At 49.7% G+C, this 16,313-nt stretch overlaps 1 protein-coding gene, 2 pseudogenes and 2 gene segments (V, D, J or C); 3 read left to right on the top strand and 2 right to left on the bottom strand.

Moving 5' to 3' along the window:
- LOC146542538 (immunoglobulin heavy variable 3-64-like) overlaps window positions 1-16,313 on the top strand; it is a 32,124-nt gene that overhangs the window by 9,681 nt on the left and 6,130 nt on the right.
- On the top strand, window positions 1,913-6,748 carry LOC104917121 (feather keratin Cos1-1/Cos1-3/Cos2-1-like). Its single transcript, XM_085210760.1, has 2 exons — window positions 1,913-2,041; window positions 6,285-6,748. Exons 1-2 carry the CDS (start codon window positions 1,943-1,945, stop codon window positions 6,609-6,611), a joined length of 426 nt encoding a protein of 141 aa, XP_085066886.1. The 5' UTR covers window positions 1,913-1,942; the 3' UTR covers window positions 6,612-6,748.
- On the bottom strand, window positions 6,597-8,331 carry LOC104916899 (T cell receptor alpha variable 4-like). The segment is given in 2 exon segments: window positions 6,597-8,007; window positions 8,182-8,331. Coding segments are annotated over 2 exon segments (480 nt in total).
- Window positions 8,331-11,278, top strand: LOC109365345 (feather keratin Cos1-1/Cos1-3/Cos2-1 pseudogene; annotated as a pseudogene). The gene is made up of 2 exons (XR_014879979.1): window positions 8,331-10,503; window positions 10,811-11,278. The product of XR_014879979.1 is annotated as a feather keratin Cos1-1/Cos1-3/Cos2-1 pseudogene (transcript).
- On the bottom strand, window positions 12,007-12,765 carry LOC104917207 (T cell receptor alpha variable 4 pseudogene; annotated as a pseudogene). The gene is made up of 2 exons (XR_014879987.1): window positions 12,634-12,765; window positions 12,007-12,458 (listed from the first exon to the last, which is right to left on the bottom strand). The product of XR_014879987.1 is annotated as a T cell receptor alpha variable 4 pseudogene (transcript).

The raw sequence follows: 16,313 nt of genomic DNA, 5'->3' as shown, positions 1-16,313 counted from the left end.
TTGAAAGCTCCTTCGGTCCAGTAGAAAGCAGCTGTTTTCCAGCAGCGTTCCCGGAGAGCTCCCCGAGCCCCGGCTCCCGCAGGCTGCTGCTGCCCATGGTGCTGATGTCGCCGCTCGAGGTGCCCGAGAAAGGCCGGAAGCAGCGCCGGAGTGTCCGGCTGTGAGTGTGCAGCATGCAGCATCAGGCTTTGAATATGTGGAAGAAGCCGAGAGGCACGGTTATAGATTCCCAGACAGCGTTCAGTCGGATCCTATGCTGAGTCCGGATCACAGAGACATCCACACCTTAAAATCTCTTTTAGGGAGGATTCAGCCAATCCATCCCCACCCCCATCAGCCCCCATACGGCCTGTGAGCAGTGAATTGACACCAGCTGCATGTACTAAATGCCACATTTCCCTCACCCTTGGCAGTACAGCTGAGTGGTTATGGGGATAAAAACTGCCCCTGCCTCATTTGGTTGGGGTTCAAGAATCACCCCTATTCCATTAGACAATCGTGAGCCCCTCTTCCTCTAGCAGCACAGAGCACATGGTAGGGGCATTTTCAGCCACACTCTGACTCCACCATTTGACTCCCAAACCGCTCATGCCACTCTCTCCAGTAACTGGTAATTTGTCCATCCAGTGAACACAGGACAGAGTGAGATGGTGCAGAGTTAAGAAAAGACTCATTAAGGGGACAGGACAGAAAAGACTCATTAAGGGGACAGGACAGACTGTGGGTATCAATCAAATGGCTCAAGCATATATGAAGGGCCACTGCTGCACGCCACACTATCACTCCTCATATGTTCACCCCTTTCTCTGTATACCCCAACACGAGATATTACAGGTCTGTCTCACACCAATCCCCATCCATGTCCTGATTCACAACTGCATCTCTTGCAAAGGCCAGACTTGTCTTCCTGAAAGTGGCCTGGTGGTAGTCTGAATAGCAGCCACAATACCTAAAGCACAGCAGATCATTCAGTTTTCCACCTACATAAATATGCATTAACCCTTGCCATAACTCACTCATTTGGTTGTGTGGGAACTATACAACAGGCAGTCAAAACGGTCTCACCAAAATCTAAGCACATAACATTCACAGTCCTCCGTTTTTCAAGCTTGTATATTATTTGTCTCTCTGTATAATCAGGCTGGCTGCTGCTAATCACTGTGTCCTTAGTATGTTTAACAATGGCATCTGAAGACATTTCCTCTGAAACACTGTAGGAAGGAGTGACGGGAATGCATCTGATGTGTTCTTCCCAGCATCCTTGGCTAGACAAGTCTGTGGGGCCATGCATTTAGGAAATGAAAAACCCTGCCCTTATCCCTGAGGACCCACAATAATGGAATGAGCTGGAGTGCACTATGCCCAGCTGTGCTCTGTGTGCTGGAGGGTACAATGACAGAAACAGAGTTCCATCACTGAGGGAGAAGCTAGAGCTTCTATGGGAAGGGTCTGCACAGTGTGACTTGGCTAAATCCACTGGTTCTGTCTGATGCAGAACAAAGATGGGGTTCTCAGCACCAGAACGGAGCTGGGATGTATTTGCTGTCTCTAGACCTCTTCCTCTTGTGTCTTACTAAAACCACCACTTAATTTCACAATTTACTGCCATGCTTTTCTTCTGGAATCTGGAAAGGATCCTGCACAACTTCTGTCCCTATGTTCTCATGTCTGGGGCAGAATAGGAAGAGGCAAAAAAGGGCAGCAGGATTTTCCAGAGAGCAGCATGAGGTGGGATAAGGTCACACCCAGGAGCTGTGCAGCAGCTCAATCTTAGGAGTCTCCTTTCTTGCCACTGAAAAGATGCCTTCAGTGAGGATCAAAAGTAGTGTAATGTGGGGAATGAAATTGAAATGCACAGGAAACCAACGTACACACTATGTTATTATCTGGAATGTTTTGCGTTCAAGATGAACTTGTCAGAAAATAATCACTGCTAGAAGCGATGCCTCTGGGCATGGATCACCTTGAGTCCACTACAAAAGCCAGTGCATCTCATTGGCCTCTCATCTACTACTCTTATGGCCTTCTCCATGGGAACCAGGTGAGTATAAAGCCCCTTCTTGTCCACCTCGTCCTCCAAATGGAAGACTCAGCTGCTCTCAGCTCTGTGCCATGCCAAATCTTGGGACTGCTTTTCACGGGGCAGGGAAGTGTTGAGAAGATTTATCATGGAGGCAATCTTCACTTGAACTGAGAAACTTTATGAGCTAGGATGTGGACAGTAGCTGGATAGATCCTGTGGGTTATTTCTAGGCTCCGGCAGGATGAAACCAAAAACCCTTATCTATCAATCTCCCAGAGGTGTATATACTTTGGCTACCTCGTGGCATGTTTGCAGTTTGCTTCTCATGCATCCCCATGTTCTGCTTCCTCCCTGCCCTTCTCCTGGGCATACCTGCAGTCCCAAGACATGTCCTGACACTCGCAGTGTGTCCCACGTCAGCCCTGCAGCCCAACTCCCTGGCCAGCAGCTGCAATATAGCATCACTTGCCTGAGATGGATCCATCTCAACACTTGAACTGAGTCCTCTGCCATCACTGACTCATTCCTGGCCCAGAAGTCCTGGGGCTTCTCAATCCGAGTACTCAGAAAAAGCCTGCATTAGGGCAAGGGTGTGGCATAAGCCAGGAAATGAACAAGCAGCATTAAGGGAAGCAGCCACACAGCTCATGTCATTGACTGTTTTCCATTTGTCACAAGCACCGCAGAAAATTGTCACTTCCATGAAGGCTGTGCCTGCACCTGGGGCAGCACAGGGTCTCCATTAAAGGCAGTCCAATTCCTTGATCCCCTAATCAACAACTGTCATTTATTTCTTCTTGGTAACCACATGAGTCTGAAGCCTTCCTCCCACGTCCTTTTCTGATCATGCCTGAGTGGGGCTTGGCTGAGATGGATTTTCCACTGAGAGAGTGACAGCAGCCTTGTTGCAGCTGGCCAGCCTTTTCACATCACACCTGCATAAAGTGAAGACAATCTTCTACCCCTTTCTTCATTTTTATAGGACCACAAACATTTTCTTTTGGATGAAATCCTGGAAGTCCAAGGATTGTTTCGCTTGGAGGAGTCTAAGAGAGGATCATATCAATGCTTTTAAGAATCGAAATGGCAGGTGTCAAGAGGATGGGGCCAGGATCATTTCAGTGGTGCCCAGTGTGGGAACGGGCACAAACAGGAACACCATCTGAACATGGCAAAGAACTTCTTTACTTTGAGCATGAAAGAGCAGAGCACTGGAACAAGCTGCCCAGAGAGCCTTTGGTATCTCCTTCTCGGGAGATACTGAAAACCCACCTGGATGCTTTCCTGTTCCACCTGATCTAGGAAACATGCTTTAGCATGGCAGTTGAACTAGATGATGTTAAGATGTCCCTTCCAACTCCTACAATTTTGTGATTCTACCAGCCAGCCAAAATGATTCATTGCCGTGTCCGTGGCAGGGTGATGAATTGCTCCTCACGTGTCCCTGTGCTCTGTTTTCTCCCTGCAGTCTCTGGGAGGTAAAACTTCAGCTCTGATCCATGTCCTCCTATGACCAGTGCCTGCCATGCCCAGTACCTGCCATGTTGGCCTTGGTTGCACACGAGAGGAAATGTCTACCCTAGCTTCTCTAACAATATGGCCAATGTCTACCATTACTCTCTTCCACTCACTCTTGCTCCCCAGTTTCTTTACAATCTTTTTTCCCCAAAGATCTGGGGAAACAAACAGTCTGGACTGACATATTTGTCTCTCTCCAGTTTTGGGACTGGTAGATGAATCTCCCATAGGAACTCCTCTTTTTATAGGGTAACAGTGTCTTGTCTTCTCCTGCTGCTTACCACACCAGAGGCTTTCACTTTGACGCATTCTTGAGTGTTTCCACATGTTATGCTTACAACTGCATAGAGATGGTCTTAGGAAAAAACAATTGCTTTGGTGGGAATTAGCTGAGGGCACTCTTTCAGCCCTCTAGGCAGTGAAGGTTGGGACACACTGAAGAGATTCATCTTTCATGCACTGTCTCTTAAAGCTGAGAAAGAAATCCTTAGTTACATTATAAGGAAAAAAATCAGTCCTTACCTTGCTGTGTCACGTGAAAGAAAATATCTTTATGCAGGACACTATCTCATCAGCTATGCAGGGTTTGTTGCAAATTTGAAAATCAAAGACAGCCTTGGCATCCCACCTGGCCTTGAATGTTTCCAGTGATAGGGCACCCACAAATCCGCTGGGCTGCCTCTTCCAGCACTTCACCACCAAGTCAGCAAAAGGGTGTATCTGGGGCTGCATAACCAGATACAGTACTCCAGATGGGACTGACAGTCACCTCCCTTGCCCAGCTGGGCACCTCCCTTTTCATCCAGCCCTGGATAATTTTGAACTTCTGGGCTGCAAGTGCACACTGCTGGCTCATGTTAAGTTTTTCATCTACCAGGATCCCTAAGTCCTTCTTTGCAGGGCTGCTTTCAAGGCATCCTTCTCTCAGTCTCTATCGATATCTGGGGTTTCCCCAGCACAAGTGCAACAACTTGCACTTGGCCTTGTTGAACCTCATGGTGTTCGTAAGGGTTCATCCTTCAAGCTTGTGCAGGTCCCTTTGGATGGATCTCATCATTCTGTTATACCAACTGCACCACTAAACTTGGTGTCATCTGCAAACTTGCTGAAGATGCACTCGATCCCATTATCTATGTTATTATTAAACAGCATCTCAATGACATGAACACAGGGATTGAGTGCACCCACGGTAACTACGAGAGAATATCTGAAGAAGTGCAAGCAGGAGATCAAGGGATGTGAATTTCCCCCTCTGCTTGTTAGAACTCCACAGGGCGTACAGTGTTCACCTGTGCATCCCCAGCATAAGAAAGACACTGACCTGCTGGCGTGACTCCAGAGAAGGGCCATGAAGGTGGTCAAACAGCTGGAAAACTTCTGCTATGAGAGATGTGTAGTTGTTTATCCTAGTGGCGAGAAGACTCTGGGGAGACTTTAGAGCAGCATTCCATTATGTGAAGAGTGCTCCTAAGAAAGATGGGGAGGGATTCTTAATCAGTGGAAGTAATGACAGGACAAGCTGTAATAGGTTTCAAGTAAAAAAGAGCAGAATTAGGTGAGATATTAGGAAGAATTTCTTTACTGTGAGGATGGTGAGGCACTGGAACACGTTGCCCAGAGATGTGGTGGATGCCCCACCGTGCAAAGTGTTCAGTGATGGGCTGGATGGGACTCCAAGACACGTGATCTAGTGGAAAGTATACCTGCTTGCAGAGGAAATAGGACTAGATGATCTTTAAGAAACTTTCAACACAAAATATTCTACGAGTCTGTGACAATTTTTGTTTTTTTTTTTGTTTGTTTTTTTTGTTTTTGCTTTTGTTTTTTTTTGTAAACTGAAAGATTGCACAGAGAGGGGACAATCCAAAACAGTCACGGACTCTTTTCTGAGGGCACTGTTACATGGGGTAGGGTTAGATCCAGGCAGAAAACACACACAAATGGAAAAGCCAAGAGAAGAGAATCACAAGTCAAATCCTCATGTACAGGAACCAGCTAATACTTGTTGGAGCTTCTTCCTGAGGATGGTACATCCAACAGCCCCACTGCAGTGAACCAGGCTGAAGTCTTGCCTGCTCTGGACCCATCCAGCACTTGAGTTGAGTCATCTGCCTCACCAGTGCAATCCTGCCCTACAAATCTTTGGGCCTTTCATTGCAGCACTTCAAAGAATCCTTCATTAGAGAATGAGCGTGGCAAATAATCTGGAAATGAAAAGGTAGCACTGCAGGAAATCAAAACACAGCCCATACGCTGAGAAGGGATGGCATGCATTCCAGCTTAGCTTGTCAGAAAATTATTGCCTGTATCAAGGGTGTCTCTGGGCCTGCAGCAATGAAGGACCAGCATAAAAGGCAGCCCAGATCCCAGCTCTCCCATCCTCCTCTCTTGTCTCCGTCTCACTGGAAACCAGGTAAGTATGAAGCCCTCTCTCTAATTCTTAGCGAGATTTTGCCTGAACAGAAATCTTATCAGACAGTGGATCTCCATGCTACGGGAGACCATGGAGGGGTTAATGTTTGTGCAGATAGTGCTTGGGACACGGCTTATGTGGCTCTAGATTTATACAGTCTGTGAGAGTCTCCCTGATCCATTCTGCTCTTTGTAGGGCCTTGGCACAACGAAGGGCTGTGGCCTCCTGTCACAGCCTCCTTCTCCATCCCTAGTAGTTGCCTTGGCTCCTTGACTCAGGCTGCCCTTCACATATCCTTGTTCTCTTCTTCATTCTATCTGTCTTTCCCAGGTGTACCTGCAGTCCCAAGACATGTCCTGCTACTCCCAGTGTGTGCCATGCCGGCCCTGTGGCCCAACTCCTCTGGCCAGCAGCTGCAATGAGCCCTGTGTCAGGCAGTGCCAGAACTCCACCATCGTCATCGAGCCCTCTCCCGTGGTGGTGACCCTGCCCGGACCCATCCTCAGCTCCTTCCCGCAGAACACCGTTGTGGGCTCCTCCACCTCCGCTGCTGTTGGCAGCATCCTCAGCTCTGAGGGCGTGCCCATCACCTCGGGGGGCTTTGACTTGTCCGGCTTGGGCAGCCGCTACTGTGGCAGAAGGTGCCCGCCCTGCTGAAGCCGCTGGCCGTGGTCCGGGAGAAATTCGTCCAGAAAACATGAACGTGGTGCTGGATCAAGAAGACATCTTCAAGCCCCTGCTTTCAGATTACCTGACCATCCTCAGCTACTCTACGAAATGCTGGCAGGAAGGGGCAATCCTGGCTTTCTGACAACCTGCCTCATGTCTCAGCTGCCATTCCTCATTCTTAGCTATCTCTATCTCTACTTTTCCTCTGATTTATTCTTTCCTATGATCCTATGAGATACGAGTTTCCTCAGAACCGTTCCATTCTCTGCTAGAAAATAAGGTACGTGCCTTGCAGGAACTCAAACAAACACGGGATTATGTGAATCCTGTACTGCAGAGCCTCTGCTCAGAATGATCTCATTTCCCTATTTAAACATTCATTAAAGATTTCTGCATCTTAGTTCAAGTCTTCAATATTCTTTTCGACCGTGTGTGGCCTCCAGAGATGCCCAGAGAGAGTGGATTTGCTCCTGGCGGGTAAAGGATGAATGTTTGTGGAGATCCTTCTCCATTCCCAGAAGAATGAGAGGGTATGAGATACTGCAGAGGCTTGTCTCTTCAGCATTGTCTCTTGCAGCTGAAGAAGATATTCCTGGCAGTGGCAGAGGAAGCAACTATTGGCCGTTGATTGCAGTGTTTATGCCTACAGCTACCTACACAAGGGAGAACACAGCCTTGGCAATGCTGAGGAAAAGCTCTGACTGTGTGGAAGGTCATGGGAATAAGCAACCCTGTGGGCTCGTAAGAACAGGGCTCTTCTGCTCTCATATGTACTGCACTGGGGAAGGAGCAGAGAGTAGGAGATGGAATAGAACTGTGTGAATGTCTTTCCGTTGTCAAACACAGCTTGTGTTGCGTGTAATGCCGTCTTGTCCACCTCAAAAGTAACTCTGTCTGACTGACATGGGCCTCAGTCAATGACTGCTATGGCTGCAGTGCTCATTTCTGTCGAGAACTCAGGGAGGTGCACCCTGGTCAGGATGGAGTTTGGCGGCCATGCAGGCAGCGCCCCCTGCGGGCCCGGACGGCACTGTGCCCCCGCCCCGCCCTAAGCGGTTCGTGCCCGGCCGCAGCCCCGGCTCGTCTCCCTGTGCTACCAACGCGCAGAAATACACCGCCGCGTCGCCGAGCCGGGGCCGGGCGAGACACAGGGCACTGGAGCGCCGGTCTGCCGAAACCCACAGCCTCCCCTCCGGGTCCGACACCTCCTTGGAACCCTTCAAGGCACTGACGAGGAATGCGGGTCCTCGGCCCGGGAGCTGGCGGTACCAGTGGATGACTTCGCTGACCTGGATGTTGGGGTGTGAGCAGGTGATGTTGATTTCGGTGCCCTCGGTGATCTGTGCCGCCGGCTCCTGCTGCACCTGGGCTCTGCTCACAGCCACTGCCGTGAGGAGAACAAGAAGGAAACTCAGAAAATCCATTTTCTCCCACAGAAATTTCGTGCACAGGAGAGAGGTGCACGACGTCGGAGAGAAGCCGAAGGGCCAGAGGCGAGCGCGGCCCCGGCCAACCGTTGACCCCGCAGTCTGGCCCCGCCGGCGGCAGCCCCGCTCACCCAGAAGCACCGCGGCCAGCCCCGCCAGCCCCGCGGCCCGGCACTGCCGCATCCCACCGCTCCGCCGCCCGCGCCGCGCTGCCCCCGTCTGCCCCGGCTCTGCTCCGCCCGCGGCGCCTCCTCCTCTCCGCCACCGCTGCCGCCAGCTCCGCCCCGGGGCGGAGTTTGAGCTCTGCGTGTCCAGCAGCGTACCTCGGGCTCTGCAGTGGAGGCGGAGCGCTGACGAACGGCCGCGAAAGCTCCTTCGGCACGGGGAAAAGCAACTGCCCGCCTACAGTGTCCCCAGCGACATGGGCAGGATGGAACACAGAGAGGTGGGACTTGACGTGGAGCACGACATGGCCGAGTCCTGTTCCCCCCCCGCTGTTCCAGGTGATGCCGCAGATCCGAAACCCGGCAGCGGAACGGGTCGTGTGCTGCTGCCCGGGAACGCGACGCCCCGAGAGCTCCCCGAGCCCCCGAGTTTTTTAATCTTGTATGTGATTTGCCTGCTGTATAACCAGGCTGCCTGCTGCTAATCACTGTGTTGTTCCTTGTGTCTTTGACAATGGCATATGAAACACTGTAGGAAGGAGCGAATGGAATACAACTGATGTGTTGCTCCCTGCATCCTTGGCTTGACAAGTGTTCACTGTTGGGCCTTGCATTTCGGAATTGAGGAGCCCTTCCCTTATCCCTGAGGAACTGCAGTAATGGAATCATGCAGAGTGCACCATGCCCTGCTGCACTCCATGTGCTGGAGGGTATAATGACAGAAACAGAGTTCCCTCATGTGAAAAGAAGATAGAGCTCTCTACGGAAAGGGTCTGCACAGTGTGACTTGGCTAAATCCACTGGCTCTGTCTGATGCTGAAGAAAGATGGGGTTCTCAGCATCAGAAGGGAGCTGGGATTTATTTTCTGTTTCTAGACCTCTTCCTACTGTGTTTTACTAAATACAGCACTTATTTTCACAGTTTACCTCTGTGCCTTTCTTTGGGGATCTGGAAAGAATGCAGCCCGACTTCTACCTCCATACTCTCATCCCTAGTGCAGAACAGGAGGAAGAAAAAGAGTCCAGCAGAATTTTTCTGAGAGCAGTGTCAGATGAGATAAAGTCATGCCCAGGAGCTGGGCCACTTCTTGCCAGGAGGGCCTCAAGGAGCCCCTAAGGAGTGACCCAAGCTGACATTTTCCTTTGTTAGACTCTTCCAGGGCAGGAGCTGAATCTTTTGCCCAAATGGATTTGTATTGTCCAGAAATGCTTGAGTCTCTCTTCCAGACACTCTTAGGGTGCATGGACTAAACAGAGCATGAAGCCTGAACATGAAATTGAACAGCACAGGAAAACAATGTGCTGTCTGTATTTGCAACGTCTTGCATTCAAGTGGAGTTTCTCAGAAGCTATTACTGTTGTCTTTTCTCCTCAGAGATCTCTGTAAGTACCCCTCAGCACCAGCCTCAAGTGACCTGCTTGTCTCTCTACAATTCTTGGCCTCGAAATGATTCTTGTCTGTTCCTGCTACTCCCCATACTCAGTGTCTACTCTTGGTTGCAGTTGAGAGGAAGTGTCTACCCTGGCTTCTCTGACAACATGTCCAGTGCCTACCATTACACTCTTCTACTTACTTTTAACTCAATTCTGTTAACAATCTCTTTTTCTCAACGATCTCTTTTAGTTAGACCTAAAAGGAGTCTGGACTGACCTACTTTTGCTTTTCTTGCACCCCTCTTTGATGCGGCAAGAAAAGAAATGGTCCTGTGACTCCCAGGCAGTTTTATCTTCTCACCAGAAAAATGGAAATGGAACAGAGAAGTCTTCTGGGAACTTCAGTTCATTCTTCTCTTCTGAGACACGTAACAAAACTATCAGCAATCCATAGAAGAAGAGAATTAACTCTTTAACTACCAATACACTACATGATTTTATGATGTGGAGTACCGATAACAAAAATCATAAAACCATGACAGCCCTCCTGCACTGAGCTAGGCTGACTTCACTTCCCTCCTCCAGCCTTGATCACTACCTGAGCTGAGGCATCGGCCTCACCAGTGCAATTCTGCCCTATGAATCTTTGAGCCTGTAATCACAGCATTTAAAAGAATCCTTCATTAGAGAATGATCACATCATTAATCTGGAAATGAAAAGGTGGCACTGCAGGAAACCAAAACCAGCCCATATAATGAGAAGGGTTAGCTTGCAATCATGGCTAGCTACTCGGAAAATTATGGCCTGTATCAACCACGCCTATGGACCTGCAGAGATGAAGGACCAATATAAAAGGCAGCCCAGTTTCCAACTTTTCCATCCACTTGTCTTGCCTTCTCCTTGTTGGGAACCAGGTAAGTGTGAACCCCTCTCTTCTCCTCTTAACTGAATAGAAATGTTGTCAGATAGTGGATCTCAGTGCTATGGGAAACCACGGATGAGATAACATCTGCTCAGAGAGTGCTTGGGACACAGCTTACATGGCTGTGTAAGCACTCAAAAAGTCTCTCTGGATCAGAGAGCTCATTGTAGGCTCCTGGCATAATGAAGGAACGTGACCTCCTTTCTCAGCCTTCTCTTCCATCTTAGCAGTTGTCTTGGGTATCCAGGCTACCTCTCACATATCCTCGTGCTCGACATCCTTCTATCCCTCTCTCCTAGGTGTACCTTCAGTCCCAAGACATGTCCTGCTACACCCAGTGTGTGCCATGCCGGCCCTGCGGCCCAACCCCTCTGGCCAGCAGCTGCAATGAGCCCTGTGTCAGGCAGTGCCAGAACTCCACCATCGCCATCGAGCCCTCTCCCGTGGTGGTGACCCTGCCCGGACCCATCCTCAGCTCCTTCCCGCAGAACACCGTTGTGGGCTCCTCCACCTCCGCTGCTGTTGGCAGCATCCTCAGCTCTGAGGGCGTGCCCATCACCTCGGGGGGCTTTGACTTGTCCGGCTTGGGCAGCCGCTACTGTGGCAGAAGGTGCCCGCCCTGCTGAAGCCGCTGGCCGTGGTCCGGGAGAAATTCGTCCAGAAAACATGAACGTGGTGCTGGATCAAGAAGACATCTTCAAGCCCCTGCTTTCAGATTACCTGACCATCCTCAGCTACTCTACGAAATGCTGGCAGGAAGGGGCAATCCTGGCTTTCTGACAACCTGCCTCATGTCTCAGCTGCCATTCCTCATTCCTACCTATCTCCATCTCCACTTCTTCTCTGATTTTTTTTTTCTTGTTAACCTCTAGATGTGAGATTTCTCAGAACTAGTCCATACTCTGATAGAAAATAAGGCACGTGCCCTGAGTGAAATCAAACATGGGATCATGCGAATCCTGTACTGTCAAACCTGAGTGCTCTGAGTGATCTCATTTTCTTATTTAAACATTCATTAAAAAATGTCTGCATCTTAATGTAAGTCTTTGATATTTCTTGCACCGTGCACGGCCTCCAGAGCTACAAAGAGAATGGCTTTGCTTCTCGAGTGTGTAAGATGAATGTTTATGGAGATCCTTCTCCATTCCCAGAAGAATGAGAGGTTGTAACACACTGTAGAGACTCCTCTCTTCAGCTTTGCATCTGCAGTTGAAGAAGAGCGTTTATGGCAACAACTGCCCCCAAAGAGAACACAGCCTCTGTAGCACTCACAGGAAAAGCTTTAACTGTGTGGAGGGCCATATGAACAAAGCATCCTGCAGGCTCTAAGAAACAGGGCTCCTCTTGCTCTCATATGTACTGCCCTGGGATGGAGAAGAGAGTAGGAGATGGAATAGGACTGTGCGGATGACCTTCAGTTGTCAAACACAGCTTGTGTTGTCAGTTATGCCAGCCTACCTACCTCAGACACAGGTGTGCCTGATTGACATTGGCCTCAGTGAGTGGCTGCTATGGGTGCAGTGCTCATTTCTGTCGAGAACTCAGGGAGGTGCACCCGGGTCAGGATGGAGTTTGGCGGCCATGCAGGCAGCACTGCGCCCCCGCCCCGCCCTAAGCGGTTCGTGCCCGGCCGCAGCCCCGGCTCGTCTCCCCGTGCTACCAACGCGCAGTAATACACGGCCGCGTCGCCGAGCCGGGGCCGGGCGAGCCACAGGGCGCTGGAGCGGCGGTCTGCCGACACCCACAGCCGGCCCTCCGGGTCCGGAACCTCCTTGGAGCCCTTCAAGGCACTGACGAGGAATGCGGGTCCTCGGCCCGGGAGCTGACGGTACCAGTGGATGTAGTCATTGGACAGTATATCGGGGAGTGAGCAGGTGATGTTGATGCCTTTGCCCTCGCTGGTCTCTGCCGCCGTCTCCTGCTGCACCTGGGCTCTGCTCACAGCCACTGCCGAGAAGAAAACAAGAAGCAAACTGAGAATATCCATTCTCTTCCACAGAAATTTCATAAAGGAGCAGAGAGGTGCACGAGGTCGGAAAGAAGCCAAAAGGACAGAAGCGAGAGCGGCCCCGGCCCCCCGTTGACCCCGCAGTGCGGCCCCGCCGGCGGCAGCCCCGCGCACCCAGGAGCACCGCGGCCAGCCCCGCCAGCCCCGCGGCCCGGCACTGCCGCATCCCGCCGCTCCGCCGCCCGCGCCGCGCTGCCCCCGCCAGCCCCGGCTCTGCTCCGCCCGCTGCGCCTCCTCCCCAACGCCGCCCACAGCTCCGCCCCGGGGCTGCTTCAAATCACCTCGCTGTCCTTCATATGTCTCTTTATAGCATCTAAAGACATCTGCTCCAAGGAACATATCTGAAGAAGGAGCTAATGGAGTACAGTTGGTCAGTGGTTCCTTGAGTTCCCTTTCTCAGTCCGTCTAAATGTTTTTGATACATGTTCTTTTCCCCAGCTAACACTGCCATCCCTCAACTGTCATGATCCCTGAAGGATGACAGAGAGCTGCATCACAACGATGTCACCCGATCAAACACCCTTGGATGCATCCCAGTCCATCTCAAGGCCACAAGCATGTCCAACTGGATGAAGTTCTCCATTAGGTTTCTTCTTTTATAGGGACTGCTTCTTCACTACCATGAATTCTGTGAAAGAAGCTCAGGGGCCATGTAGGTCTGTCTAAAAGAATTAACATGAAAATGGATGAAAAAGAAGCATTCGTTATATTACACATTCTCTTCTCACTATTTCTGGCATCTCATGGTGCAGTGGACATACAATTTCCTTAGCTTCCTTCTTGCTGCCACAGGAGAGTTAAGGATGCTTTTCTCACTGTTCTTCCTCACAAGTTTTCATCTCAGGATGACCTGTGGTGCTTCTGACAGTATCTCTGCATGGGCAGCAAAGTCTCTGGGTTGCTCACACTGAGACTGCCTCTTTTTGAATTCAGAAATCACTAGAATTCCTGATGCCCAGCCATACTGCTCATCCAGCATTCATTGTGATGGCTAAAGTCACCATTTTCTGGAAGCAGAAATGCATGGAAGTGTTGTAAGGGATTGTACTCTGATATGCAGACAAACTTTGTGGGATCTTCTGCAGCACTGGAGTAGTCATTCCTTGCCAAGGAAATCAAACAGCCAGGACTTCAGCAAATTGGAGAATCCACTATCAAAGGGAGGTGTCTCCTTTAAATCTCACACAACTTTTCTTCTTCCTCCAGTCATAAGGCTTGAGTTCAGCCACTTCTGATGAGTCCTTTCATTGGATCTCGAACTTTCTCCCCAGTCCTAGAGGGCTCTGCCTCTTCTGGACATGCATGTCTGTGACTAAAGCAAGAGTGTTTTTCTTGCTCCAGAATATCACCATCTTCCAGCCTCAACCATCCTGATTGCCTCTCTCTATGGCCTTTTTGCCATGGACTCCATCTGCCGTTCCTTCCTTGCTTTGTACTGCTGGGGCTCTAGTCTTAGACTAGGGACACCCTTGAAGTGCTTCTGAGCACCTGAGAAGCACAGACATCCTGCAGGACCTGGGTGTGCTGGTTGACATCAGGCTCAAGAAGAGCTAAGGTTGTGCCCTGGAAGCAAAGAGGTCCAAGTGAATTTTCAGGCATACAAAACACTCCATAACTATCTGTTCAAAAAACGTCCATTACTCATCATAGTCTTGTTGTGTCCTCAAATGGAATGCATTTCCTCGTTCCGGGCTCCAAAACATAAGTTTCTTAATGTTTTTAAAGCAGCCAGAGGAGGGCAGCAGAGACGATAGTGGGGCTGGAAGGCATATTCTGTGAGGAGACCCTGAGAACGTGTGGGTTGTCCAGTTTGGAGAACACGAAGTCTAGAGGCAGCCTCATTGCTCACTTCGACTTCCCAGGGAGGAAAACATAGAGGGTGCTGGTCTTTCCATCCTAGTAACTGATGAGCGCACATGTGGAGGAATGGCACAAAACTGCACCAGGAGATGTTCAGGCCAGATAGTCACGATAGTGGAAATCGTTCAGTCATGAAACATCCTAAGACTCAAATTAGAGTGTTAGAAAGTAGAAATTCTTTATTTTTGGTGCTGGATGCATGGGGGATGAGCTCCACCTATCATGCATATGTTGCACAGAAGATCCTCAGCTTATATTCATTACATATGTTACACAAGCAAACATTTTCCCATACAGTATAGAGATATTCCATACTTCCACATAAAATCATTGATATAGGATTCAGCCTCCTCCCACGTGTTCAGTCTTTTTGTGCTGATGGTCGCACAACCTTCTGGATGAAGTCATTACACTTTCTCCCTGAGTTCACTGCATGAACCCCCTATTTGACAATGCTCAGTTAGCTCTTGGCCTCACTCACACAATATTTGCTTACAAAAAAAAAAAAAAAAAAAAAAAAGAGCTGATTCAAAGCAGAATTTCTCTTGCCTAGTGGATACAAGATGTTCAGTATATCACTGTTATCTGGTGAGTACAAGGGCACAGATTCTTCCTGTTATCTAAACAAACCCCTGGGTATCAAGAAAGAAGCATTGGCAAGCTGAACAATATTGTCACAGTTTGCATCACTAGGAAAAGAATAGACTTATGTGAAGGTGGTCAAACACTGGATCGGGCTTCCTGGACATGTGGTTGATGCTCCATGCCTGTCAGTGTTGACAGACATTTTGATAATGCTTTCATTAACATGTTTTTCCTTGTGGTTAGCGCTATTGGGGTCAGACAAATGAACCTGATGATATTTGCAGGTGCCTTCCAGTTCCTCTCCTCCCAATTGGCTCTGTTAGCAGGAAGACAGAGATTAACAGCATCTATTGGTATCCTCAAGTGCCCCTGATGTGACCAGAACACTTGTTGTTATGCGGACACACAAGTCACACAAACACTCACCTGCTCACGCACATCTGTGGAATCATGCAAACTTCTATACACACAGGCAACTGCATAAATCCAGCACACAGGCTCTAGTTGTTTCACACCAATGCCCCACTAAGCATGCTGATATCTTCTGCCTTTGCTGGATTCTTCCAGCATGTGAACTGAGTGTTTTGCCCACACTGACATGTGCTGCTTGGAAATGCTTGGGTTTTTCTTCCTGCCACTCAAAAGGTGGCATTCGTGAGCTATGGGAGTGACTTAAATCAGGATGTGACAAGTAGCAGCAACTCAGGAAACCAACACACAGCCCATTACATTAGCTGGGATGTTTTGCATTCAAGAGGTTCTTGTCACAAAATAATCACTTGCTGCAAAGGATGCCTCTGGAAATGATGCAGCTTGTGTCCATTATAAAAGGCAGCCGAACTCCTTGCCACCTCATCCACTTCTTTCACCTGCATCTTCTTGGGAACCAGGTGAGTGTGAAGCTCCTTCTTGTTCTCTTCATTCTGCAAACAGAGTTCTAAGCTCAGAGGTACTCTCAGCTGCTATTAGCTCTGTTCCATGCCTGGCTCTGCTTGTCAAGAGAAAGGGAAGTGGGGAGAATGTCCTGCTGTAAGGAGATGTCTGTGGGCTGCTAGGGTCTAGTAGTAGCTAAATATGTCCCAGTGGGTTTTACTGGGCTCTGTCCAGATGAGACCAAGAATCCCTTGGAGATCCCCGAACTGTCTTCAGCTCCAAGCACTGCATGTGCATTGATTCCCTCATAGCGTGATGATAGGCTGCTCCTCATGTATCCTCATGTTCTTCTTCCCCCCTCTCCCGTCTTCCAGGTGCACCTCCATCCCTGAGACATGTCCTGCTGTGACCAATGCGTGCCATGCCAGCCCTGTGGCCCAACTCCTCTGGCCAGCAGCTGCAATGAGCCCTGTGTC

Source organism: Meleagris gallopavo, chromosome 29 (assembly GCF_905368555.1).
Source record: "Meleagris gallopavo chromosome 29, MGAL_WU_HG_1.1, whole genome shotgun sequence".
NCBI classification, from domain to species: Eukaryota; Metazoa; Chordata; class Aves; order Galliformes; family Phasianidae; genus Meleagris; species Meleagris gallopavo.
This window is presented reverse-complemented; position numbering and strand designations above follow the sequence as displayed.